The sequence below is a fragment of the Poecile atricapillus genome, chromosome 10, assembly GCF_030490865.1.
Source record: "Poecile atricapillus isolate bPoeAtr1 chromosome 10, bPoeAtr1.hap1, whole genome shotgun sequence".
Taxonomy (NCBI): domain Eukaryota; kingdom Metazoa; phylum Chordata; class Aves; order Passeriformes; family Paridae; genus Poecile; species Poecile atricapillus.
This window is the reverse complement of record NC_081258.1, coordinates 15618973-15643330: the sequence shown is the minus strand read 5'-3', so window position 1 is coordinate 15643330 and position 24358 is coordinate 15618973. Positions and strand designations below refer to the sequence as shown.

Genomic DNA, 24358 nt, shown 5'->3' with positions numbered 1-24358 from the left:
TCTGCTTCTGTCTTCTTCCTCCTTTGATGGATCCTTAACTTGCACATTTTAGTGCTTCAGAAAGTGCCAAAGAATTTTGAGAACCCAGATGTTAGAATTTGCCTCTGAACTTGACTTTGATCAGCACCCTCACTCTTTAAGGGATAGCACAGACATGAACAGCAGCAGTCTGGTGAGAGGAAAATTAGTGAGGTTTCCACAGAGAAGACGGAAACTGTCTCCAGTCCATGAAGTTTATGGTACTATGACAGAAACTCACGCTGTTAATGAAAATGGGTTTTTCATTCCCTTTTTCCTTGAAGCCATTTTCCCCAGAGGTGACAAATGAGGCTTACCTGCCTGTTAGGGCACAGTTTTGTTGGCTGTGTAGTTACCAGCTTGCTCCAGGTCTCAGCCAAGCCTTTAGCAGCACGAGGCACACAATAGCCTTCCAGCTGCCAAACTGTCCCTTTCCCCAGGGATCAAAAGGGAGGGTTAGCAAAGCAGCATAACAGGAGCGGAAGTCTTTTCCTGTGCTGAAGCTGCCCTTCCCTGCCTGAAACCAATCTGCCTTTGTTGTAGAAAGGCTTGCAAAGAGGAGGCCAGAGACTCCATCAGTAATGGGGTGAGTCTGGGAGTAGATGATGCCTTTCCTGCCCAGGGTCAAGCCCCCCATCAGTGCTCTGGAGGGCAGGTACCCAAGGCTGGGACTGATCCTTCCCTGGGCTGTGCACTGAATGGGGAAGACTTCACTACTGTTACTGCTCTGTAGAACGAAGCTGCTCTCTCCCAGGAGGAGGAGATCCTCCTGGGGGACATCTGCCTTTGATTCTGAGTTTAATCCTGACCACTGAGACCCCACCTGGTTTAAAGGTTTGGCATATCTGTGCACCCTCTCTCTGCACCTCTGTGGCAAAGCTCTCCGGACACCTGTAACGGAGCTGCCTCACCTGCGCCTTTAGAGCTGCTGGGCTTTGAACTGGAGGTGCTGCCACATGGGGCTGGATTGCACCTGCAGAAGGCTTACTGGAGAAGACCTTTGCAAATCTTCTAGCAGCTAACAGCTTGGTAGCTCTAAGGAGTCCAGCCAAGGAAGCCCACATGAGGAAGCACCATCCCATCTTGCATTGACACGTGTCAAGGCTTGGCTGGACTCGATCAGTTAAGTGGAATCACACTGGATTGTGTGCCAAGGGTTGGCCTTAATGAAGTCCATGGCAAGGCTTTCTCCATGTTTGCAAAGCTTGCCAGAGCTGGGGAAGTTGCTGAGCAGATCCATCAGACCCCAGCAGGGTAAAATGTCCATCCTTTCCCGCAAGCCCTTGCTCAACACCATGTGTTTTTGGCAGTCTTTGGCAGCTAAGCACTCAGAAGGAGCTGCTGCTGCTTTCCCTGCTCTTCTGGGGCCTGTGCTGGAGTTGCCCCTTGTCCTTGAGGACTTGAGCTCACCCTGAGTGACCGGCCCCAGTGCATTAAGAGGGGCTGGACTCCCCTGGGCCCCAAGCTGGCTGCCTCTGCAGAGATCAGATGGGCCCTGCTGCCAATTCCTGCCCAACCTCCAGGAGCCGTGCCAGCGGATTTGCTGGAATAAACTCCCAGCTACAAACCCTAATATCCATATGGACCTTCTGTGTATTTTTAAATACGAAACAAAATACTGAATCTTCCTGTTTACTTGCTGCACAAAGTGGAGCATCATCAGATGCTGGCTCTTCCCTTTACAGTCAGACACGGTGATTTACACAGTGTTCTCCAGAATCTTTCTCTTCTAGTCCCTCTCTCCTATCAAAACTGACCATCTTGCTGAAGGTGGGTGAAGTTGAATGCTTCCTGTGGGAGAAGAGGATGCTGCTGGTAGATGAGCCAGAATGTCAGAGGCATCCAGTCAACAGCCCTTTCCTAAATGTGCACAAGCAAAACTCCTGTGGTGGAGCACCCAACTTCTTACTCCTTTGGTTATGGCTTTTGACATGGCTGGGATGCAACATCCTCCTACATGGAAAGAGTGGAGGAATGCCAGAAGGAGGTGGGAGGATAGATGGGAATCATGCATGGCTCCTGCCTGCCTGTTCCCAGGGCAGCCCAGCTGGGTTTGAGGGGTGGGGCAGAGGAGAGTCCCAGTTCAGTGCAGGCAGCCTGTGGAGAAAAGATCTTAAATATCTCCTCGTTCACCTTTCTGTGGGTGGCCTGCTCCTTCATTCCTGCAAAAGTCCTTGTTGCTGTTCATGTCTAGTGGGAGAGAAAAGTCTTTGTGGGGAGCCCTCATTTCAACCCAGGGCAGAGCAGGGTCCACCCAAAGATCAGTTTTCCTTCTCTCCACCAGTTTTTCACCTTTGTGTTCCATTGGCTGGGGCAAGGTCCTGCACTTGGACGCTTTGATCAGGACCTCAGTGCTAGGAGCTGCTTTCTACATGAAGGGCAAAGGTTCCCGTTGAAAGCTTGGGTGCTGAAATACGGTGAGTGCACAGGCTGCAGCTTGGAGCAAGGGAACCCCCTGGGCTGGGCCAGCAGCAGCAGGCTCGGGCTGGAGCAGCTGGCAGTCACTGTGGTGTGAGCCAAGGCTGGGACATCCCAAGGCTCCAGTGGCTCTGCCTGGGCAGGTGGCAGCTGCTGGCAGGGCAAGCAGGGGTTTTCCTGGAAAGCTTTCTCCGTTTGCTCTGCTGCCGGGGCAGAAGAATCGTGTGTAAGCATCCAGCCCAGCAGAGTGGCAGTACAAGGTTCTGCTCCTGTCTGTGTTTGTCCACTTGCACTTTGTCACCTTCCCATCAAGTGGGTGCTGACAAAGTACAGAGGTGTGATCACAGAGAGATAAGCAGGAATCAAAAAATCTGGTCCAAACTCTGCTTCTTGTCCATTCTGCATCTCCATGGATGTTGTTGTCATCTTTATAGAGGGATTACACCTCCACAGCAACGTTAATCCTTTGCAGCTGTTGTCTAAGGTGGGGCAGGCAGTGCTGGAGGCAAGGGAAATATTTATTTTGAGTTTTACCACTGGCCACCACCCAGGAAAACCAAGTGACAGTACTGGGGACTTTGGCCACTTTGCATGCAGAGAGAGCTGATGTTCCTGCCCTGCTGGCACCTGCAGGAGAGGGGTGAGAGCTTCCCCGGGCAAGCTGCAAAATGGGGTCACCCAAACACGATTTACTTGGATAAGGGAGCAGTTGTGCATCCTGAGAGCTAACCTGCGATGCAGTGGGGAAAGCCTCAGAGCCACTAGAGGTGAGAAGGTGATGGATGCCAAGTTGTGCTGAGGCAGACCTGCAGCCCATCTGCTTCACTATCACTTCATGTGGTGTCTCTGCAGCCCCAGAAATGACTTTCTGTGAGATGAGGGGTGCCAGCACCCCCGGGAGCAGGCTGGGGGCTGCCTGGTGGGTGTGAGGGGAGGAGAGGGGCATGAGCCACACACACGTGCTGAGCTCAGTGTGGTTGGTGGGTGCATCCCACCCACAGCGGGGCTGCACCAGGAGCCTCTGCCCTGCCTGCAGCGAGCACAGGCAGCAGGTCCAACCCCTCCCAGGGCCCCGCAGCCCTTCCCTCCATCCCCAGCATTGTTTCCTCCGACCTTGAGCCGGCCGGTCGCTGCTTGCTGTATCCCAGCCCCAGTTCTTCCTCTGCACTGAGCACGGCTTCCTCTGTGTTTTCCGGGTCCTTTCCTCAGCACTGAACAGGGGACCGTGGCCTGGCTTGCAGAGGAAGAGGAGGATTCTCTTGAGATGCTGCCAATCAGGCAGAGAGCCCTTGCCAGCCCTGGTCACCCCCTCATGCACACCCCAGCAGCCACCCCAGCTCAGCAGGGCCTAGAGGACGCTGAGCTCTCAGGGTCTTTTCCAGGTCAGGCTTCTCCAACCTATTTTTGGGAAGCAGGGAGCTGCCTGGCGGGAATGGATCCTGGTAGGGCAGGCCGATGGCTGCCAGGGCTGGGCTCAGCCAGACCCACATTCCCTCATGTTCCCAACAGCCCTGTCCCTTATAGCAGGTGCCTGCCTGCCCCTCCTGGGCTCTCACACCTGCTGGTGGCCAGAGGTGAGCTGACCCCACTGTGGGCAGGCAGGGCAGTGTGGGAGCCTCCAGCAGAACCTGGATGCCGCTGAAATGCTGGGCTTTGTCTCCAGCAGGTCCCTTAGTGCTGTCCATGAGTGTTTCCAGATGGCCCTGGGCTGCTGGCACCAGCTCTGCTGCAGCATCCGGGGAAGAGCGGGAGGGGGTGGGAAGTGGTGGCCCAGCTCACCAAGCGTGGCGGCCTGCGCCTCTGCTCCCAGCATCCCTAATTCCTGCTGGGGAATTGTTCCCAGCTCCTGTCCCACCCTGAATCAGCAAGGAGGCTCCCTCCCTGTCATGGAAGGGATACCACAAGCAGCTAGTCCTGGGCATCTTTGTCCAGCTCTGGCTTTTCCTGCAAGCCAGGAGTCTTTCCAGGTACCAAGTTTTGGGGTCCCAGCCCTGCACCCTATCGAGCCCTCTGTACCCCCAGGAGAGAAGGGAAAACACTGCTGCCGTGGGAAATATATCTGTTGGTGGAAATGCATCTGCCACGGGAAGTGCATCCAGTGTGGGAAATGCATCTGCCGTGGGAAATGCATCTGCGCTGGCCTCTGGAGCAGTCCCTGCGGGGGTGGGGAGAGTGAATCCCAGCCATGCTTTCCTCCTGCCTCGCCTTTTGGCCAGGTTCATGGCTTTTGGCAGCTCCTGGTGCTTGTCTGGCCCCCGTTCAGCACAGGCTGGAGTGCTGGGCTGCCCCATGGCAGGGCTCCCAGCTCAGCAGAGCTGTGGGTCCTCCCTCAGCTCTGGGGAAGACCCACACAAGCACAAAATGGTCAAAACTGAACTGAAAGAAGTTAAAAGCCAAGGAATGTGACCCAGCAAAGCCTGGCTGATTGAATACAACAGCCCTGAGCCACTTGGAGACCTTTCTCCACCCACTCCCACCAATTCCTCCAGGGTTTTCTGTTCCTGATTTTGACTTCTCGCTTGGCTGCAGCGATGTGCTGAGTCTGAGCCAAACGTGTTTTCCAGGGAATCGGCTCATGGCTGGAAGTTGCTGCCCAGTGTGGGCAGGGACGGAGGCTGGGGCAGGGGATGGGTGACTCAGACCACAGGGTTCTCCCCCAGTACCAGGAAAGTGGGGTGAGAGCCAGCATCAGTCCTTCCCTTTTACAGTAATTAGTGGCTGAAGAGTGGTTGGGCAGCTCAGGGTAATTCAGTGCTGGGAAGTGGTTGTAGCAGTCGGGAACTGAGCCAGCAGCTCTGGGCCCTGGGGAGGGGGAAGGATAGGGGAAGGCTTCGTATGCTCATCCATGAAGTGGGGCAGCCCTCCCACCCATCCACCAGGGCTGGCGGGAGGGCATGAGGACAAAGGAGCAGCTGGAGCACCAGGGCAAGAGGAGCAGGTCAGGGGTGCACCAAGACAGAAGTGCCTGGAGTAAAGAGGCAGGGCACAGGTGCAGGCACAGTGCTGGGCCTGGTCCTGCTTCAGGGGAGGCTGGAGGAAGCAAGGATGTTGACTGGAGTCAACTTCCACATGGGGACACTCCCCAATTCCACAGCGTCATTCCCACAGGGATGGGTCAGGTTCACACAACCCCCTTGCCCAGCACAGCCCAACCAGCCTCCCTGCCAGTGCAGCAACTGTGCCAGGCCTCTGCTGCCCACCCCAAGGCTGCACCTGCAGAACAAACCTGGCTCTGGCTGCCACCTCTGTGATCATCACATCACCAGCAGAGGCAGAGACACCACTACCTCCATCACTACCTCTATGATTTTTCTTTCCATTAATGGCTGAGCAACATTTTTCCCCAGATAAAGTGAGTTTCCTACCCCTGAAGTCTAATCTTTCCCACTCCCGTGATTATTTCCCTGATCACTGCAGCAGTTGTGACTCCTCTTGCCTTCCTCTGCCTAGACAGCAATGGTGAGACAGGATATGGCCACCCCTTCCCCCCAGGAAACTCAACAGGGCCACGTGGGGACAGGGATCTGAAGGACCCTGTGAAGTGACTCCAGGAGGGTCCCCAGCTGCTGCCAGCCCCTGCACAGGGAAGGGAGGCGGCTGCCCGGGGCTGAAGAGCAGTGCTGGCTGGGGGAGAACAAGGCACGCTGTGTTCCCAGCCAGGCCCTTGTCACTGCCATGGGAGCTGCTGAAAGGCCGCTCTGTCCCCTGATGGGGGTGGGGGGGGCTGCTTTAGCTGGCCCCCCCTAAAGTGGCAGCCCTAGGGCAGGGACTGCTGCAGGGACATCACTAGCCATGCTGGCCCCTTCCCTCCATCCCATAGCATGGCACCCGCTCCTCTGGGGGTGCCATGCAGGGTGACCCCCCCCAGACAAGCCCCGTTAGCACAGAATTTGCCCAATCCCTCCCAGGGCACCCCCGCGGCAGGAAGGACGACGGCACCACAGCTCTCCACACACCCGACCCGTTTAATGGACATACAAGGCGGCCGTGCCCACTGCCCTGCCCACAGGGCCACGTGCCCCAGGGCTTCGTCCCACGGGGCAGCAGCAGGGCCCGGACCGAGCTGAGCCCCAGCAGGGTTGCAGAGGCGGCATCTCCCAACTCGTGCTGTCTTTAGGCACCACATCCCTGTATCCCCGTGGGTCAACAGGAAACACAGCTGTGAGCTCAGCTCTCCCTTCCCTGCCACCGCAGGTGCCAGTGGCTGAGACCTGCCAGCCCACAGCACTTGTGAGCAGCCCCCAGCCCACTCACCACCCCAGCTGCAGCGGGCTCACACAGGAGGAAGGGACCCTGCAGGGACCCGTGGCAGATGCAGGCACGTGATGGGTGGCAGCCTGAGGGTCACGGCTAGGGGATGCACAGGCACTGGGGAGCAGGCAGGGCCTGGATGCCCTCCAGCCCCCCCATGACCATCCCCGGTCCCAGCCCGGCTGCTCTGGAGGGGCTGGGGGGGTTGGGCATCCCCCCTTTTCTGAGGCTGGAGCCATCAAGCAACAATGGGGTAGAGGGGCCGAGGCCGTGGTGAGGGTCAAGGGGAGGGGGTGTCAGGTCCATCTTAGCACCATGGTGGCGGGGGCGGTTGTGGGAGGGAGCCAGGGTCAGACCCACTCCTGCAAGGAGCGCTTGCAGTACAAGAGCATTCGTGGTGCGCCCTTCCTCTGCATCTGGACGATGACGTAGATGAGGCCCAGGATGCAGAGCAGCAGCACCAGCAGCACCAGCACCATGACCACGCTCATGGTGCGTGTGTACTCGTCGATCTGCACCACCACGTCCACGTCCCTGCCTGGCTGGCCATCTCCCTCGCTGTAATCCTCATCTTCCTCTTCCTCCTCCTCCTCCTCACCTTCAGTCCCCCCATCCCCATCAGGGTTGAAGGGGGGTCGGTCCACATCGGGCCAGCGGGGATTGGGGTCTGGGACCAGCTCTGTGTGGCAGCCCATGAAGTCCCGTAGGATGGATTTGGGATAGCCTGGCTCTGTCTTGAGACGCTCATTGTCGAACTTCCAGTACTTTGTGCCTCTGTAGAAGTAGGTGGAGGCTGGAGGAGAGAAGATGGAGACAAGGGGTAAGTTGGTGGGCACAGGACGCTGCAGAACCTGGGCACCCCTGCAGATGCCCAAGACAGCATTTTGCTCCAGGACTGGTGAAATCCTTCAGAAAAGGATTCACTGCTGACTCCCAGACACTGTCCCCAAGTCCATCCCATGAGGCCAGGCTATCAGAGGGATAATCTCATCCCTGAGACCCCCCACCACCACCACCATCCACCTCTCTCCTCCTCTACTTACAGGCATCCGGGCTGAGGAAGGCTCCCTTGGGCGAGGGAGGGATGCCCACCCACACAGAGATGGGCTTTGGGTACCCAGGGTCCACCGAGCGTGTGTCCTCGTTAAAGCGCCAGTATCTGGGGAGTGAGGTGGGGAGTACGTGACGAACACAGGGGTTCCCCCTGCCCCCTGACAGGGGCCAGGAAGCAGCAGAGCAGGGAGAACCCCACAGACACTCACTCACCTGTCCCCACGGAAGAAGAAGGTGTGTCCCGTGGGTTCCCACCAGACAGCCGTGTCAATGCTGTCGTAGGGGATGCCCTGCCCATAGGTGACCAGGGGCTGTGGGTACCCAGGCTCCAGGTTGGCTTCTCGGAAGAGCCAGTACCGGTCACCTGGAGTGGAAAGAGTTGGAGAAGGGGGATGAGAAGGTCCTGCCCAGCTGCTATGGCAGATACACAAATGGATAGTGGTAGATGCCTGTGGCCACCCCGACCCCTTAGCATCACACAGCAGCTCTGGCTGGGGAGGTGGGTCAGGATGGGATGAAGCCAACCAGCTCTCAGCAGCTTTGTGGGGGGCACTGGGGTCTCGCTTCCACCTCAGCCTTCCCATCCAGCTTCCCTGCTCACCTTTAAAGAAGACGAACTTCCCGTCATGCCTCTCATAGGCAGCATCGATGTCCCCAGGGAGGCCCCGCCAGAAGTGCCCAATAGGCATGGGGTAGTTGTCCAGCACCCGGTTGTGCCGGACTCTCCAGAACCACCGGCCCTGGAAAGAAACAGGGTGTTGGCAGAGCATGGGGAGACACAGGGACAGTCACCTTGCTGAGGGGTCCTCCCACCCACAGACCCAAGGAAGGGGCAGGATAAGGTCCTGGCAGGTACCTTGAATACAAACATCTCCCCACGCAGCACTGCCACCGTGTCGAAGTCCCCATCACAGATGTCAGGGCCATACTGGTCAGGTCGGTCCGGGCTGCCAGGTTTGGGTGGTCGCTCTGGATTCCCCGGAGAGGGAGGTTTAGGGGGTCTCTGGTCTGGCCTGCCAGGTCTCCGGGGTGTCACGGTGGGCAAAGGCTTGGTGGGCTGAGGGTGCCCATCTGCAGTACCTGGATCGGGCAGGTGAGACAAGTGATGTAGTGATGCACACCAACAGCACCTGAACCTCATTTTCCCCACACACATGCCCAGAATCCCACCTCTGGGATGATCCCCCAACCAGCTCCTCACCGTAGAGCTGCTGGATGCCCCTGAGGTCATCCTCGGGCAGCTGGAAGTTCTCCGTGTCCATCCACTGGTAGAAGGGGGCCATGATAGCACTGGGGTTGCTGGAGTGCTCCAAGCCCAGCGAGTGCCCCAGCTCATGCACAGCCACCAGGAAAAGGTTGTTCCCTGCATGGAGAGGCACCATCAACAAGAGGGGATGAAGGACATGACACATGAGGTGGACCCCTGGACCCAGCACCCTGCAACAGGGGTACTTCAGCGGGATCAGCCTGCATCACCCATGGTGGACCTGCTCTTTCTGCCACCCCTGTCCACCCAAGCACAGACCCCCCTCCTCCAGCCCAGAAGGCCACCAGGTTCCTCTGGTCACCTTTACCACCTCCTTGGCCCTCAACTCACCAGACACATCCGCATTCTCCAGCGTCCAGGGCTCATCCAAGTCAAAATGCGTGTCCCCCCCCATGCCAGGGCCAGGAAAATAGGCATGAGCCAAAAATCCTCCAAGGCCATCAAAAGGAGAGCTATCTCCATGGAATCCAGAGGCAAAGAGCACCATGATGTCAGCCTCCTTCTTCCTCTTCTGCCGGATGTCCTCGTAGGCCACCTCCCGGAAAACCAGCGGCGTGGCTTGCTCCCACACCCGGAAAGCTTGTCGGACAGCCTCGTGTGAGTGGTACCGACCCAGCTTCTCCGTGTAGTTTTGGATGCTGGGGATACAGAATTCACTAGGGAAGGCCTGGAGCAGCACTCATTCCCTGAGGGGATCCATGGCTCTCCATGGGCTTGGGGGAGGGAATCCCTGGCAGTGTTGGGTACCTGAAGGTGAGGTGGTTCTGGCTCCAGCGCCGCCCTGTCAGCGCGTACCGCTTCCGACGCATGTTGGACTTCATCCGTGCTCCAAACTGATCCGGGACCCCACAGCGGGGACGTTTCATCCACCTGCCAGGAGGACACCGAGCCAGGGCTCAGCCCACCCCAGCCAAGGTCCCTGAGGGGTTACAGCACCCACAGACAGCAGGGACAATATCCTGGCTGCAGAGGTGCAGCCCCTGAAAAGGGAGAAGGAGCTCCCAAGGGGGACAGCACCCACTTTTCCAGGCACTGGCAGAGCCCTGGGGCTGTCAGAGAAAACCACAGAGCCTGGGAGCAGAGCTGCCATCTGCTTGAGCGAGGGGACAATGGAGGAACTCACGCCTTGGTCTCCTCGTCCAGGACGCCGGTGACGGTGATTCCATAGAACTTCTGCATCTCGGCAAGCGCCGCAGAGAAGGTCTGAGCCGAGCGCATGGTGGACATCCGGCGGCTGGGCTGCGGCAGGTACCCATAGAGCCGCAGCCATGCCTGCACCGGGAGAGCCGCGCGTCAGCCCCGGCAGGGAGCAGCCCCACCGCGGGACCTGGAGCTCCCCAACATCCACAGGGGAAGGATCTGTCCCCCTGCCCGGCTGTGCTCCAGCTCCGTGTCCCTTCACAGGGGTCAGTGGCAGCTGCCAGCAGCAAATGCCAACCCTGAGCGGTGCGGCAGCAGGGCACAGGGTCCTTGCCCTGCCTGAAAGGTGGGGGATCCGGTGAACTCGGGGGGCTCCTGCCGGATGCTCTGACTCCAGGGACGAGGCAGCTGGCAGGGGGCCAGGCTGCCTGCGGGCTTCCCGTCCCTGTCCTCCTCTGGAGGCGTCCCCGGGGAGCTGCTGAGGGATGTGAAGCCTGGGACCCTCACCCCGGCCTGCACCCACAAAGGGGCTTCTGTCCTGCGGGGCTGCAGCTCCAGGGCGGGGGGCAGGAGGGTGCTGGGGCGCGCCCGCTGGGGCTCTTCCTTCCTGCCCCAGCCTCCGCCTCCTCTTGTCTGCTTTAATTGCATTTTATTTTTATCTTTATTATTACTCTTTTGTAACTTTCTTTTTTCCTCTTATTCTTCGCTTTTATTTTCCAAATTAGGGGGGGTTTCCTTTTAATCTTTAAAGCTTTTTTCCTAAATTCCTTCCAATTCTTTTTCCTTTTCCAAGTCTTATTCCTCTTCCAAATCTTTCTCCTTTTCCAAGTCTTATTCCTCTTCCAATTCTTTTTTCTTTTCCAAGTCTTTTTCTCCAGGTTCTCCAATCCTTTCCCAATCCCAATTCTTTTCCTATCACTTTTTTTTTTTTTTGTTCCAAAAACGGCTTAACATTCTTATTTCTAAAAACATTAAATCTGTTTCTTCTACACCCACTCCCCTTCCCCCGGCAGGGTGGTGGAGCAGAGCTTTTATCAAAAGCCCCTTTCACCCCCTCCCCCGCCGGGCACAAAGCGCTTCCTTCCCCACACCCAGCGCCCGCTGCCCGCCACCCCGGGGGGCTACCCGGATCCCCCCCCGTTCCCCGCCCCGCCTGCACCTGCCCGGGCCGGCGGTGCGGCGGGCCCGCAGGTGCCGGAGGGGCGGTGGGGGTGCCCGAGCCCCGGGCCCGTGGCTCACCTCGGCGTTGATCTCCTCGCCCGCCGCCCCCGCCAGCAGCACCAGCAGCACCACGAGCGGCGGGAGGCGCCCGCCCGCCCGCCAGGGGGCGCCGCCCCCTCCTCCCATTCCGCGCCGCCGCCGGGTCGCGGCTGCCCCCGGCCGCGCCGGGCCGGGCCGGGCCGGGCCGGGCCGAGCGCGGCGGTGTCGGAGCTACGCCGCCCTCATGGCCCGGGGCCGAGCCGCCGCGGGGGGCTGCGCACGGTGCATGGGCGGCGCTGCCAGGCGCGGCCCGTCGCCTCCCGGCCCGCCTTTTGTGCGTGAGGTCAGGACGGCGGCGCGCGGCACATGGGCGGCCGGTGCGGTGCGGCGGGGCCCGGCTCCGCTCGGCTGCCCTGCCGCGCTCTGCCCGCCGCCGGGAGCACCGGAGCGGCTGGCGGAAGGCGGGCGCGGCGGCGGCGGGGAGCGGTGGGAGCGGGCTGGGCGGGGCCGCGGCAGGGGCGGGGCCCAAGCGGGGCGGGGCCGGCGGAGGCGGGGCCGCCCCCCCGCACGTGTGTGCGCGGTGGAGCCGCGGGCAGAACCCCCCGGGCCCGGGCAGAACTCCTCGGGCCGGGCAGAACCTCCCGGCCCCGGACAGCACCTCCCGGCCCCGGACAGCACCTCCCGGCCCCGGGCAGAACCCCCAGACCCGGGCAGAACCCCCCGGCCCCGGACAGAACCCCCCGGGCAGAACCCCCGGGCCCGGGCAGAACCCCCCGGCCCCGGGCAGAACCCCCCGGCCCTGGACAGAACCCCCTGGGCAGAACCCCCCGGCCCCGGACAGAACCCCCCGGCCCGGGCCCTGCCGCCCTCAGGCCCCGCCGGCAGCCGCCACATCCCCCGACTTTGTCCCCACAGCCATCGTCCCCTGTCCCGGCGGTCTCTGACACCCGGTGTTACACAACTGCGTGTTGTGCCAGGCCCGGCTGGGGCCGGTGGTTGAGCATTAACCTGGGAGAAACCGGTTTCACTTAAGTCCCCAGGGGCTAAATATATCTCTACATTTGTTTGTTTTTCCTTCCCCCAAAAGAAACTTATCTTGCAGATCCCCATTCGGGAAACTAACTGGCTAAAGACTTAACAGATTTTTTTGTTAAGGACTTCAAAAGGCTGCTGGCAGCAGCAACTGGCTGCGATGCTCCCAGGGACACAAATCCCGACTGTATGGAGATGTTCCCACAGACAAAGCCACTGTGGTGTGCCAGGACAGGCAGCATGGAGCTCACAGGAGCACTGACAGACGTGGCCTCACGTGAAGCCTGCAGGAGTTGTGCATGTCTAAAATACACCACAGACACAGTTTTATGACATGAGGAGATAGATTTTTACTGCTCAGAAGTCCCGGACAGACATGGACTAACAGACACAGAATAAAAGATTCAGCACATCACATCTGCATCCTGTTTGTTCCAACTACCTGAGAGGTTGCAGCTGACCAACCCACAGGAACAAAAGGATTAAAAAGGAGCTTCTCCCAAGGGACAGTGTCCAGCCTGCGATCCCCTGGGTCATCATCCATCTGGGGTGCTGATCACACAGGGAAAAAGTGTGGAGCCTGGGCAGGAGCTGCAACCCCTTGACTGACCTGAGGGGACTGCCCTCCCATCTCAGGCAAACACTGACTGTCCATTCCACACCTGGCAGCAAGCTCTTGTTGTTTGGCAAAAGGATCAGACACTGCAATGTCTCTACACAGGCAGCAGCAGTGTGAGACGGACACAACATGACTCAGGAGCTCAACCAAGCTGGCTTACAGTAGGAAAACACTCAGGGAAGAGGATCCAGCTCCTTGTCCTTGCCTCTTGCTACTCAAAACATGCCCAGAGCCTCCCAACAATCTGGCACTGCTACTTCCCACTGTGTGAGACACTCTCCCTTTAGTAGCAGCTTCCCACGCTACCTTCTTCCTCCTTCCCATAAGGCATCTATGGCTTTTGAAGATTTATTTTTTTCTTTTTTTAAAAAAATCAGCAAAATTAGTGACTGTGGGATGTCTGGAACCACCGGTGCTGACTGCAGCACATCCAGCAGCGAGGATGGAATCTGCTACAAACACAGTTTTCTTCAGCCAGCAGCTCAAACTGGAAGTAGCCCGACTTGAGGCCACAAACACCGCAGAGACGCTGAGCAGGCAAGAAGAGCTTGGAGGTGCGTGACAACCCACGCCACCCAGAGCTGTGCCAGACAACAGTCCTTGGTCCAGCATCAGGCTCTTCAAGGCTCCAAAACGCACAGCCCCACCTGCCCCTACCTCAAAGGGAAGGAGAAATACTTGTTCCCTGATTTGCAGCGGATTTGCTCCCATTGGATACGCAGCAGGAATGCTGACTCCTCAAACCCATCCACAATGTCCTGGAAAATAGAGGCAGGAGTCAATACCAGGAAGGAGGATCTGCCAGAGGATAGAGTCGGCAGCTCCCTCTCTGAAGCAAGCCACAGATGAAGCCATTTGCAGCTGGAAGCCTCTGACTTCCCTCAGGAGAGTGCTTAATACATGCTCCCTCCAAAAAGCTTCTCATCTTTTAGCCCAGTGAAGTTTGTCCTGCTCAGTGGATTTCCCACTCTCCAACCCTGGCAGGGAGATGTGGCTGGACTCCAGCCCTGCCCTCCCCCTGCTCCCATACCACGTGGGGACACACCTGGAGCTCCCGCAGACACTGCCCTTCCAGCCTGCCAGACAGGTCCCCGACACACCAGGCCAAGCTGATGTGGAACGATGGGTCCTGAAGACAAAACAGGGATAAGAATGTAAGGGCTAAAGAAGGCTTTGCTTGATGCACAGAGCCACAGTGGGAGATGTGGCATGATGCTGCTGCCCTGTCTGGGATCACAGAGGCTGGAGGATCCCAAAGCTGAGAGTCCCCTCTGCCAACCCAACAGCTACAGAGCAGATCTGGACAGTGCTGGAGGCAAGAGGAGTCCTGGGCTTCCCAAACCAGCCCTTCTGGACACCAGTGGGCAAGGCTGCCTGGTTCCCAACCTCTCTGTGCTCAACTCTGCAGCTGTGGGAGAATCTCTCAGCACTGGTCGTAGAGCAGGTACATGGGTCACTTCTGAATAACCCACATGAGCTCCCTGTTTGGCTCTGGAGACAGGCAAACTGAAGGGGTCTGGCCCTTCAAAATCCCAAGCCTGATCCCAAAGCTAGTACTAAGCAAAAACTCTGGACTAATGTCCAAGAAAGGAGCCCAAGACAAAGACACAAGGATTATCCTCAGTCCCACAGTGCCCATTCTATCCTAGGACAACTCTGCTTCCATGCAGGGCAGCCACTGCAACTGACTCCTGTTTATTTGAGTGTACATCTTGCAGGGAACCAGCCAGCATGTCCAGACTGGCAGGGGAGTAAGCAGGAAACGCCTCACCTTGTAGAATGTGGGAAGGTCAAATTCCTCTAGAACTCCATCTACCTCCGACACCAGCTCCAGCAGCTGGAAATGCCCAGCAGAGACCTCCAAGCCAATAAAGGTCCTAAAGAAAGGCAAGGAGAGACAGCAAGGACTCTTTTATGTTGCAGAAAGCACAGCCCTAAGAATACTTCTCCCTGCATTCCTACTGGGCAAGTTCCCTACTCCCTAACACAAGAAATTCTGAGGAATACCAGGTTTATGCATCCAGGGATGCTGACTGTATTCTGAAGAAAAACAGAAGATGTGGTAGCAGGGAGAAGTAGGACTGGATGACAAACCAGGTAGGTTTACTAGATTAACTCAGTACCTTTTGGGACATGAAAATTAATTTTCCAGGCAAAGGATGCACTGGATGGGAATCTCAGCAGAGTGTCGTGCCCATGCAGAAGCTGCATTAAAAAAGTGGAAGTTGCTGGAGAGGTTTTACAGCGTGAGAGGAAGCAGGGAATGGGAAGTACCAAGTGACAAAGAGGTCAGCACTTCCTCCCGGACTGTTGGGATGACACCTTCTAGAGTCATTTAGAGTCATCATTTCTTCCCCTCCAGGAGAGAAGCAGAAGATTCAATTGTCATCCAGGTTCCATATCCACTTTTTCCTACCCAGGACTATTGGGCTGCCTTTCCCACCAGATTCAGCAACTTTTCGCTGTTTTAATCACCTTTGCTTTGACATTCAAAAAAACTAATTGCATTCGTTGGAATCAGGCTTCTGAGCTGACACCCAGGAGAATTAGCACCATCTCAGCTATTTCTCTCCAGCTCTTGGAAGACCTGCACTACAATTTCACGACTGGCAGTGCTGCCAAAAGAGGTGGTCCCGCTCTGCTCGCCCCAGGCTATGCACACCAGCTAATGAGACCAAAGGCTTGCAGAGAATCAGCGCCAAAGCTAAAAATTTGTACAGATGGCTAGGGGAAGGTGTGAAATGTCTGGAGATGATCTGGAGGTGATCACATACTGTGTTGTCACACAGACCAACTGTGGGACAGACGGGGTGACACTTCCCGTCCACCCAGCACCTTGTTCAGCATTCTCCTGGGGCAGGCAGGCTGCTCCATTGTGCACTCACCTGGTTTTGTTCTGGTTGGTGTAAACCTTCACTTGGTCAGCCACACAGAAGAACCTGAAATAAGAAAGATCCTATTTCAGCTCTAGGGGGGGAAAAGAAAAAAAAAAAAAAAGATGAGAAGGGGCCAGGATTGTTACCAAGCCATGGAAAGATACAGGCAAATGTGTGCTGCAGTTGGACCAAACTGGTGCAACCAGAACCTTTTGGGGCTCAAATTAATTAATTCCCCTCCTGTTTCCAGCCCTCCAAAATCTGGACAATGACAGAAGCCCTGAAGCAGCTGATGCTCAGCCAGTGCCTACGCCAGATGTAAACAACAAAATCATCCATGGTTTAAGGGATGGCACAGCTCTGGCCTGATCCTGGAAAGCCAAAACCTGATGTGTCTGGTGCCAGATCCTGAGGCAGTGAGGAAAAATCCCCAGGCTTTAATGTTCTGCCAGCACCATTTGCCAGGGACACCTTAGGGCGTGGATGCTGGTGAAACACGGATGCCGAGGGCAGAGGAGGGGTGTGAGGAGCGCTCTCCCGGGGCGCTGCCAAACCCACCTGTGGAAGGCGGCCAGGCGCTCCCTGAGGGAGCGAACGAAGGGCTCAATCCAGTGGTAGCGCAGCACCACGCACTGCGAGAGGCTCAGGTGGAACTCCTCCATGGCAGCCAGCGACGGGACGTAGGTGCGGGCGCGGGACACCAGCAGCTCCAGCAGCTCCAGGAATTCCTCCTGGGCAATGTCTGCGGGGCAGCGCCGTCAGAGCAGCGCTGGCCGCGCATCCCCGCCGGCACCGGCGGGCTGAGTTCCGTCCCGCCATCCCCCCAGTCCCGGACCCATGCCGGTCCCGGACCCATGCCGGTCCCGGTACCTACAGGGCAGGTAGACGTGCGTGGCCCAGTTGCCCCGCTCGTGGGGGAAGCCGCGCACGCGGCCGCCGTGCCGGGAGCTGTCATCGCTCACGGCCTCCTCCGGGTCCAGGTCTCCCGGCAGGCCGGCGGGCGCGGGCAGGCGGGGGCGGCCGGCGCTGCGGGACCGGAGCGGGGTGAGATCGAGGAAGAGGAGGAGGAAGGCCGCACGCTCCCGCCTCCCGCGCGCTCCTGCCGCCACCACCCCACCGCACCCACCTGGCCCCGGGAGGCCCCTGCGCGCCGCCGCCCCGGCTCCCCCCTTTCTCCTCCTGCTCCTGCTCCTCCTCGGAGCTGCTGTACCCCACCAGCGCGGCGCTCATGGCCGCCGCACCCGCCGGGACACCCCGCTCGCTCCCCGCGGCCGCGCAGTTGCCGGCGCGGCCCGGCAGGGGGCAGCACCCGCCGCGCCCGCCCCGCCTCCTCCGCCGCCGCCGCGGCCGCCCCGGCCCGCTCCCTCCGCTGCGCTCCCGCCCGCCGCTCGCTCCCTTCCCTCCCTCCCTTCCTCCATCCCGGCTCCCGCCTCCACGCCAGCGCGGGGCTCGGGCGCAGCGCGCAGGCCGCGGCCCTGCCGCCGGCGAGGCCTCCTCCCGCCGCAGGTGAGCGGCCCGGCCGCCGCCGCCGCCCTTTGTGTGCGCCTCGCCGGGGCGGGGGCGGCCCCGGGCGGGCAGCGTCCCCCTGCACCCGAGCCCACCGCGGGGCCTCCCGGCGCGGCGGCGGTGAAGGCCTCGGGGCGCCGTCCCCGCGCTGCCAGCGGGGCCGCCCGATGGGGAGCGGCGAGCGGCGGGCCGGGCCTGGCCGCGGGCTGCGGCGGCGGCGGCTGCTGGTGGCCTGCGAGCTCCCCGGCCGCCCCCGCGCCCCGCGGCCCTGAGGCGGCCCGGGCCCGGCGGGAGCGGGCCGGGCCATGCCGAGTAGGCCGCCTCGCCAGTTTGAAAGTACCTCTGCGCTCCCGACCGCGCTCCCTAAATGGTTGTCGCTTCCCACCTCCCACGGAGGGATGAGTTAGGCTGGAGCTGGCGGCGACGCGGGTCCCCGCGCAGAGCCCTCGGTAAGCCAAGGTTGGTATCGCTCTTCCCTGCGAGGGGCACAATCTCCCCTCCCCGTTAGGCCGGGTTGCGTCGCCGGTGGGTTCATCCTGCCACGGTTCGCGGGGTGTGTGGGGGAAGGTGGCGCCCGTGCCGGGCTGAAGTTTGGTGTCCCGCCGAGCTCGGATGCAGGTACCGTCACTGCGAGCTCTCGCTTCGTCAAGGTGAGCTCTGTAGGAGGAGGGCATCCTGCGTGCCGACAGGGCTGCGATGGGGCCTTTGGGGACTTTACTGCCCGAAACTGTGCTGGACCACAAAACAATGAAGTGTCCCCACAGTCAGACGTGGGTCCGGCACCACCTGAGCTGTGGGGCTCAACCCAGTCTCAGCTTGGGTGCCGGTGGAGGTGGGGATGCTTGGAAGTGGCATTCTCTGGTGCTCTTTATTGCTTAGCTCCAGACTAACCACTCTCGTGGCAGACCAAGGATTTCCTTACCCTGAGGGCAGGTTTTTCACATAGACATGGGAGTGCTCTTATCGGCTGAGGGGCTCTAGGCTCACCACAGCTTGCACCTTCTCTCTTGAGGTGTGTTGACTCTGCTGCTGTCTGCTGCTTGCTGGTGGGTCTTATTCTTCTCTAAGTTGGTGGCAGGTTTTATTGGACATCTCTAGAAAGACTGGAACTTTTCGGTGAGCGCAAGCCTGATGATGCTCTGTAGCAAGGCCTGGCTGCAGCTCTGGCATAGGTTATTTGGCTTCAGTGTGCTTTTATTCCATGGTTTGGTAGGAGGTTCAGCTAAGTCACTGCTTTAACTCTTCTTTTTTCTTCACAGAGTGATCCCTGTGGTTTCTGTGTTCTTTCTGAGGATAGGATAACACTGAGGGCAAATCTTCTCCTGAGCTCTTTGGCTCTTCCAGTCTACAAGTGCTGCCCAGAGAGGGGGAAATGCTTTGCATACATCCCTTGTGTAAAGAGGAGCAGAACCATTTCACAGAGGTGTTTCAGCTGGGGTGGGATTATGTTAGGATCTGCATTGAAACCTGTAAAATCTAACCTGGTTGCTTCTTCATTGCACCATGTTTGGTGCATAGCCTGTGCAGAGAGACCAGTGTTCTCAGACAGTGCCACAGCTGTGCTGGAGATTCAGTGACTCACTCAAGGCTGAGCTGAGTGGGCCTTGAGCGGTTGTGCTGGCTCTCGTGAGAGCACAATACCCAAACATGTGCCTGTCTGTGTCCAGGCAGAGCCCAATCCTTTCCAGGCTGTGAAATCCTTGTCCCAGGCCCTTTGCTCAGCAGCAAGTGGGGCTCCGTTTCCACATTGGCTTCCTGGTAACTTTGCAGGGATGCAGGAGAGTTTTCAAAGAGAGCCGTAGGGGAGGATTGATAGAGAATTGCCCACATTTCTTCTAGGACCTGACATGAATTGTCTTCTTTCTTGCAGAGAGAGCGGCTCCCTGGGTTGCTTCCTGCACCCTTCCCAAGTGTGAGCACATCACAGCCAGCACGGAGAAGGGCCTCCTCTTGTCTTCAAGGCACTTGCCTCTGCCTCCCATTCTTTTGTCCAAAAGAAGGAAAAGCCAGACCAAATCAGTCCATAAAGAACTTGTGCTGGTCTAAGGAGGAGGCTCTGGAGTCTCTCCACGTCTTTTCTTCCCAGGATCCTGTCTGTGGGCTGGATTTTCTGGTCTCAACTTCAGGGGATCAGTTGCAGGGAATCAGGATCTCAGAATCTTTTGGTTTTGCTTTTACTTGAACCCTTTCAACTGGGAAGCTGAAGCTATCACTGCTAAAATCCCATTTTTTTTTCCCAAGCATGTCAGACAGCTGGCAGCAGCAACAGCAGCAACCACAGCAGCCGCCACCACCGCAGCAGCACCACGCTGGGGCAGCCACCCTCCCAGAGCACTCCATCCCTCCCAGCACTGCTGACAACCCCTTGGGCTGTGCCGTGTACGGCATCCTGCTCCAGCCGGACCCCGGACTGCAGCACCACCAGCACGCCCCCATCCAGGCTGGAGAGCCATCCCACAAATGCGGTGTGTGCGGCCATGACCTCGCTCACCTCTCCAACCCCCATGAGCACCAGTGCTTGCCAGGCCATGACCGCTCTTTCCAGTGTACCCAGTGCCTGAAGATCTTCCACCAGGCCACCGACCTCCTTGAACACCAGTGTATCCAGGTGGAGCAGAAGCCCTTTGTGTGCGGGGTTTGCAAGATGGGCTTCTCCCTCCTGACCTCGCTGGCGCAGCACCACAACGTCCACAACGGCAACGCCATGAAGTGCTCTATCTGTGAGAAGACCTACAAGCCTCCTGAGGTAGAGCATTCACAGCCTCTCGACCCCTCGGAGAAGCCCTACAGCTGCTCCATCTGTCAGAAAACCTTCAAGCACCTCTCGGAGCTGTCCCGGCACGAGCGCATCCACACGGGTGAGAAGCCGTACAAGTGCACGCTGTGCGACAAGAGCTTCAGCCAGTCCTCCCACCTGGTGCACCACAAACGGACGCACAGCTCGGAGCGGCCCTACAAGTGCACGGTGTGCGAGAAGACCTTCAAGCACCGCTCCCACCTGGTGCGCCACATGTACGCGCACTCGGGGGAGCACCTCTTCAAGTGCAACGTCTGCGAGCTGCACTTCAAGGAGTCCTCAGAGCTGCTGCAGCACCCCTGCACGCCCAGCGGGGAGCGGCCCTTCCGCTGTGGGGAGTGCCAGAAGGCCTTCAAGCGTCCCTCGGACCTGCGGCAGCACGAGCGCACGCACAGCGAGGAGCGGCCCTTCAAGTGCGACCTGTGCCAGATGAGCTTCAAGCAGCAGTACGCGCTCATGCGCCACCGCCGCACGCACAAGGCCGAGGAGCGCTTCAAGTGCAACCTCTGCGAGAAGGGCTTCGTGCAGCCCTCGCACTTGGTGTACCACCAGCACGTGCACGGCATAGAGAACCTCTTCAAGTGCAACGTGTGCCAGAAAGGCTTCAACCAGTCCTCAGAACTGCTGCGGCACAAGTGCGTGCAGAACGCGGAGCGGCCCTTCAAGTGCACGGTGTGCAACAAGTCCTACAAGCGGGCCTCGGCTCTGCAGAAGCACCAGCTGGCCCACTGCGCCGAGAAGCCGCTCAAGTGCACGCTCTGCGAGAGACGTTTCTTCTCCTCCTCGGAGTTCGTGCAGCACCGCTGCGACCCGGCCCGCGAGAAGCCCCTCAAGTGCCCCGACTGTGAAAAGCGGTTCAAGTACGCCTCGGACCTGCAGCGCCACCGGCGCGTGCACACGGGTGAGAAGCCCTACAAGTGCTCCTCGTGTGAGAAGGCCTTCAAGCAGCGCGAGCACCTCAACAAACACCACAGCGTGCATGCCCGGGAGCAGCAGTACAAGTGCATGTGGTGCGGGGAACGGTTCCTGGACCTGGGCCTGCTGCAGGAGCACAGCGTCCAGCACACGGCCGAGGGTGCCTACCAGGTGGCCGCCTGCTTGCCATGAGCCTCCCGCCCCACGGTGGCTTTCAGCTTGCATGGGACGCTCCCGAGCCTCGGCCTTCCCTTCCCTCTCCTCGGTTGTTGGCAACCTCCAGGGAGCGTGGGGGAAAGCGGGGGTACGGTGTGTGGGCAGGTAAACTTTCCTCTGGCCTCAGTGGTCGTTATGCCACCTGTATCGAAGTAGCAACAGACGGCGTGAGCATCTCAAACAGGTGGAGAGGAGGGAGGTGGAGAGAGGAAACTGTGCCTGTAGATGCCTGGTGTTCCCTGGACTGTAGTTCATGCTGTACCTGCAGTTTCAGTCCTGGGAGCTCAGCTGTCTGTTGCAGGCACCAGCTCTTTGTGTGCAGCCTTTTTCCCCTTCCCTGCCTAGCAGGGCTGGTGGGAAGGGTTGGGTGACTCTCCTCCTGGAGAGGGTTTAGGAGCAAGGCAGAGCCTACCCTCCCTTCTCCCAGGGTGTTCTGCTTGGCATGGAGATAGCAGATTTCTGCTGCTGGGGTCTCCCAACTTGGTCTAGGCTCAGCTGAGGGCATTGTTTCAGATTCTTAGTGTTTGACTGCCCCAACCTCCCCTGCTCTCCCTCCTTCTAGAGTGTTGAAAGGGAAAAGCCATGGGGCTTCACAGCTCCAAAAAGCACTTTGGCATTGCTGCTTTTGCAGTTGCTGGCTGTCACACTCTGCAAGGGTTCTGAGTGAGCCTGCCTGCCCCCTGTCCCTGCCAGCTGCACGGGGAACTGCAGGAAGCACTGTGCTGCTACCAGAAAGTGTGGCAAGGAGCACTGAGACAGTCTGCCAGGGAGGAGGTCATGGATTCTCCCTCTCTGGAGGCATTCAAAACCCACCTGGACATATTTCTGTGTAACCTGCTTTAGGTGACCCTAACTTAGCAGGGGGGTTGGACTAGATGATCTCCAAAAGTCCTTCCGACCCTACCAGTTCCATGATTCTGTTACAGCATTCATACCCTGCTCCCAAAAGCCTGGTGTTCAGGAGCTGCTTCCCAAGGGACCCAGCCCTCCTGCTGAACCTTGCCTCCAGCCCCTTGAGCACCCCTTGGGCTGATAGTGGTACCCCCAGCAGGGTCAGGCAAAGGGCTGTGACAGCTCCAACACTAATGGGTGAGATGAACACTACAATACCCTACAACTGCAGAGGTGTTGCCATGGCCAGCAGTACCCACAGCACGTGCCAGGGGCTTGATGTCTGATTTGCTGGAGGAACCAGAGCGAGCCAGGAGAATCCTTTCTGGACTGCAGGCTTGGCTCCGTGGGGAGGGCAAAGTTAGCAGTGGGTAAAGGAGAAGTCTATTTTTTCCCCTCTTGCAGGAGTCCTGTTTTACCCCTTTGCCCTTTCTTTACCTCGTCTGTATTTTTCAGGTTTTGCACACTTCTTGTAAACATCACTTAAAAATAAATCTCCCCCAGTAAGGTTGATGCAGCCTCAGGTGTTTTCCTCTGCAGGAATTTGCTGGCTTCTCATGTCCAAGAGATCCATTGCATGTCAGTTAGATGCCTTGAAGGTTGAAGATGTGCCTCCTAGGTTGCGCCCCAGCCTTCCCCTCTCCATCTTTGGAGATAGTAAGATGTTAAGTATCCATCTGTGGAGATGTTTAGTCCCTGACTGGATGTGGTCCTGGACAACCTGCTGTAGCTGACCCTGTGCAAGTAAGGAGTTAGACCTGGTGGTCTTCAGGGGTCCCTGCCAAGCCTCACCTCTTTTGTGGTGTTGGCTGGTGCTCTTGTGAGGTTGTAGTGAACAGCAGCCAGTAAATTGCCCATGTGCTGCACAAGTGATTAGGACAAGGTTATATATAATAACTTTATATATACAGTTACAAACAATATATTTGTAACAATAACTGTTGTCCATGGCAAGTGTACACAGATTAACCTTGCTGAGGGTTGGACTGGGCTTGCATCTCTGTTGGGGGACACTTGTCTGAAAGATGGAGAAAGACTTCAGTTTTCCATTTCCAGCACGGTGAGGGGGAACGGGGTGCATTTTCGGGGGCTGGGAGAGTGCAGTGACAGGGTGAACTCTGGGGCTGAGTCTTCTTCATGTGCAACTTTAAGGAGATTAAAACAGACTGTGCTCTCTGCTGCCCAAGGAAGAGGGACCCATGATGGTTATCTTACTTTGTGCTGCCTCAAAGATGTAGAACTTCCTACCAAGTTTTCCATCTGTGTTTCTTTTCCTTCTTTTTTTGTTTTACCTTTTATTTTTTTTTTTAAGCAGTTTGTTAAAATTCATTAAAAATACTGTATAGTTTAACTTGATGTCATACTGGATCTTTAACAAAAAAGAGATGTGGTAACTTGGATTTTTAAAGAACTCCTTAGTTCTAGGTAGCTGGTTTTTGCTGTTTAATATGTAGTAAGTTCAGTGTATGCTTTATTGTAGGAGTAAAAGAGAGTCCAAACAAAGGATGGTTAATCCTGTCTTTACAGAAGGGCTTGGTGGTGATGGAGGCTGCAGGTGTGGGACCAGATGAGGACTGTGGCACGCACCTGAACCCTTGCTGTGTTCCTGCCTTGGGCCATGGTTCCTCTGCTCTTGCCCAGCACAGCTGCCAGGGGTTCAGTGGTCACCCTGAGCACTTGGGCACAGCACTGGCAGCCAGGATCAGTGCCCAGGGCTCAGAGATTGCAGAGAGGCTCATCTTCCCTAGAAAGGAGGGTGTGAGATAGATGCAGCCTCCATGGGCTTTTGTGGCTCTGCTGTTTCTTTCTGGGGGAGCTGCTGGCTAGAGGAGGGTTTGGAGAAATCATCAACTGGCTGTGTCCTGCTCCCTTCCCTCCCCAGAAGCCTGGGGGAGCTGCCTGGGTGATGCCTGGCGCTTGGAGCAGAGGAGGATGGTGGTGAGCCCCAGACACAGCTCCACACTATGTGGGGGCCTTGGAGCTGCCAGATCCTGTCCCCTTGGTACAGCTGGACACAGAGACTGTTGGGAAGTGTTTCTCTTCTCTGAGCAGCTGGGAAAGCCCTGGATATCCCAGTGAGGAGCTATGGCTCTCTGCAGGGGCAGAGAGACTCATCAGAGCTGTGTGCATGGGGCCCCATGCCGGGGAGAGAGGGGATG

General features: G+C 58.0%; 3 protein-coding genes across 5 annotated transcripts; 1 reads left to right on the top strand and 2 right to left on the bottom strand.

Annotated features, from left to right (window-relative positions):
* Window positions 1-6383: 6383 nt before the first annotated feature.
* On the bottom strand, window positions 6384-11804 carry MMP15 (matrix metallopeptidase 15). The gene is made up of 10 exons (XM_058846125.1): window positions 11387-11804; window positions 10131-10279; window positions 9755-9877; window positions 9338-9645; window positions 8942-9103; window positions 8597-8820; window positions 8342-8480; window positions 7954-8104; window positions 7731-7846; window positions 6384-7480 (listed from the first exon to the last, which is right to left on the bottom strand). Exons 1-10 carry the CDS (start codon window positions 11492-11494, stop codon window positions 7038-7040), a joined length of 1923 nt encoding a protein of 640 aa, XP_058702108.1. The 5' UTR covers window positions 11495-11804; the 3' UTR covers window positions 6384-7037.
* A 900-nt stretch (window positions 11805-12704) lies between these two features.
* On the bottom strand, window positions 12705-17143 carry USB1 (U6 snRNA biogenesis phosphodiesterase 1). 2 transcript variants are annotated; one of them, XM_058846408.1, is made up of 7 exons: window positions 17085-17143; window positions 16749-16900; window positions 16433-16616; window positions 15884-15937; window positions 14770-14875; window positions 14044-14127; window positions 12705-13756 (listed from the first exon to the last, which is right to left on the bottom strand). In XM_058846408.1, exons 1-7 carry the CDS (start codon window positions 17102-17104, stop codon window positions 13652-13654), a joined length of 705 nt encoding a protein of 234 aa, XP_058702391.1. In that variant the 5' UTR covers window positions 17105-17143; the 3' UTR covers window positions 12705-13651. The 2 variants fall into 2 exon arrangements, with proteins under 2 accessions (XP_058702391.1, XP_058702390.1); XM_058846407.1 differs by having other exon boundaries at window positions 17001-17136.
* Window positions 17144-17689: 546 nt separating this feature from the next.
* Window positions 17690-22712, top strand: ZNF319 (zinc finger protein 319). 2 transcript variants are annotated; one of them, XM_058846406.1, is made up of 2 exons: window positions 17690-17829; window positions 19251-22712. In XM_058846406.1, the coding sequence occupies exon 2, from the start codon at window positions 19623-19625 to the stop codon at window positions 21282-21284; it is 1662 nt and encodes a 553-aa protein (XP_058702389.1). In that variant the 5' UTR covers window positions 17690-17829; window positions 19251-19622; the 3' UTR covers window positions 21285-22712. The 2 variants fall into 2 exon arrangements, with proteins under 2 accessions (XP_058702389.1, XP_058702388.1); XM_058846405.1 differs by having other exon boundaries at window positions 17699-17839.
* The last annotated feature ends 1646 nt before the right edge of the window (window positions 22713-24358 follow it).

Excerpts from the sequence above, each read along its gene's own strand:
- ZNF319 (XM_058846406.1), top strand. The coding sequence starts at position 19,623 with ATGTCAGACAGCTGGCAGCAGCAACAGCAGCAACCACAGCAGCCGCCA.
- MMP15 (XM_058846125.1), bottom strand. The coding sequence starts at position 11,494 with ATGGGAGGAGGGGGCGGCGCCCCCTGGCGGGCGGGCGGGCGCCTCCCG. Across the intron at positions 10,280-11,386 it reads GCGAGGAGATCAACGCCGAG|GCATGGCTGCGGCTCTATGG; the intron begins GTGAGCCACGGG and ends CTCCCGGTGCAG. Across the intron at positions 9,646-9,754 it reads CAGAACCACCTCACCTTCAG|CATCCAAAACTACACGGAGA; the intron begins GTACCCAACACT and ends CTGTATCCCCAG.
- USB1 (XM_058846407.1), bottom strand. The coding sequence starts at position 17,104 with ATGAGCGCCGCGCTGGTGGGGTACAGCAGCTCCGAGGAGGAGCAGGAG. Across the intron at positions 14,876-15,883 it reads ACCAACCAGAACAAAACCAG|GACCTTTATTGGCTTGGAGG; the intron begins GTGAGTGCACAA and ends GCCTTTCTTTAG. Across the intron at positions 13,757-14,043 it reads AGTGTCTGCGGGAGCTCCAG|GACATTGTGGATGGGTTTGA; the intron begins GTGTGTCCCCAC and ends TCTATTTTCCAG.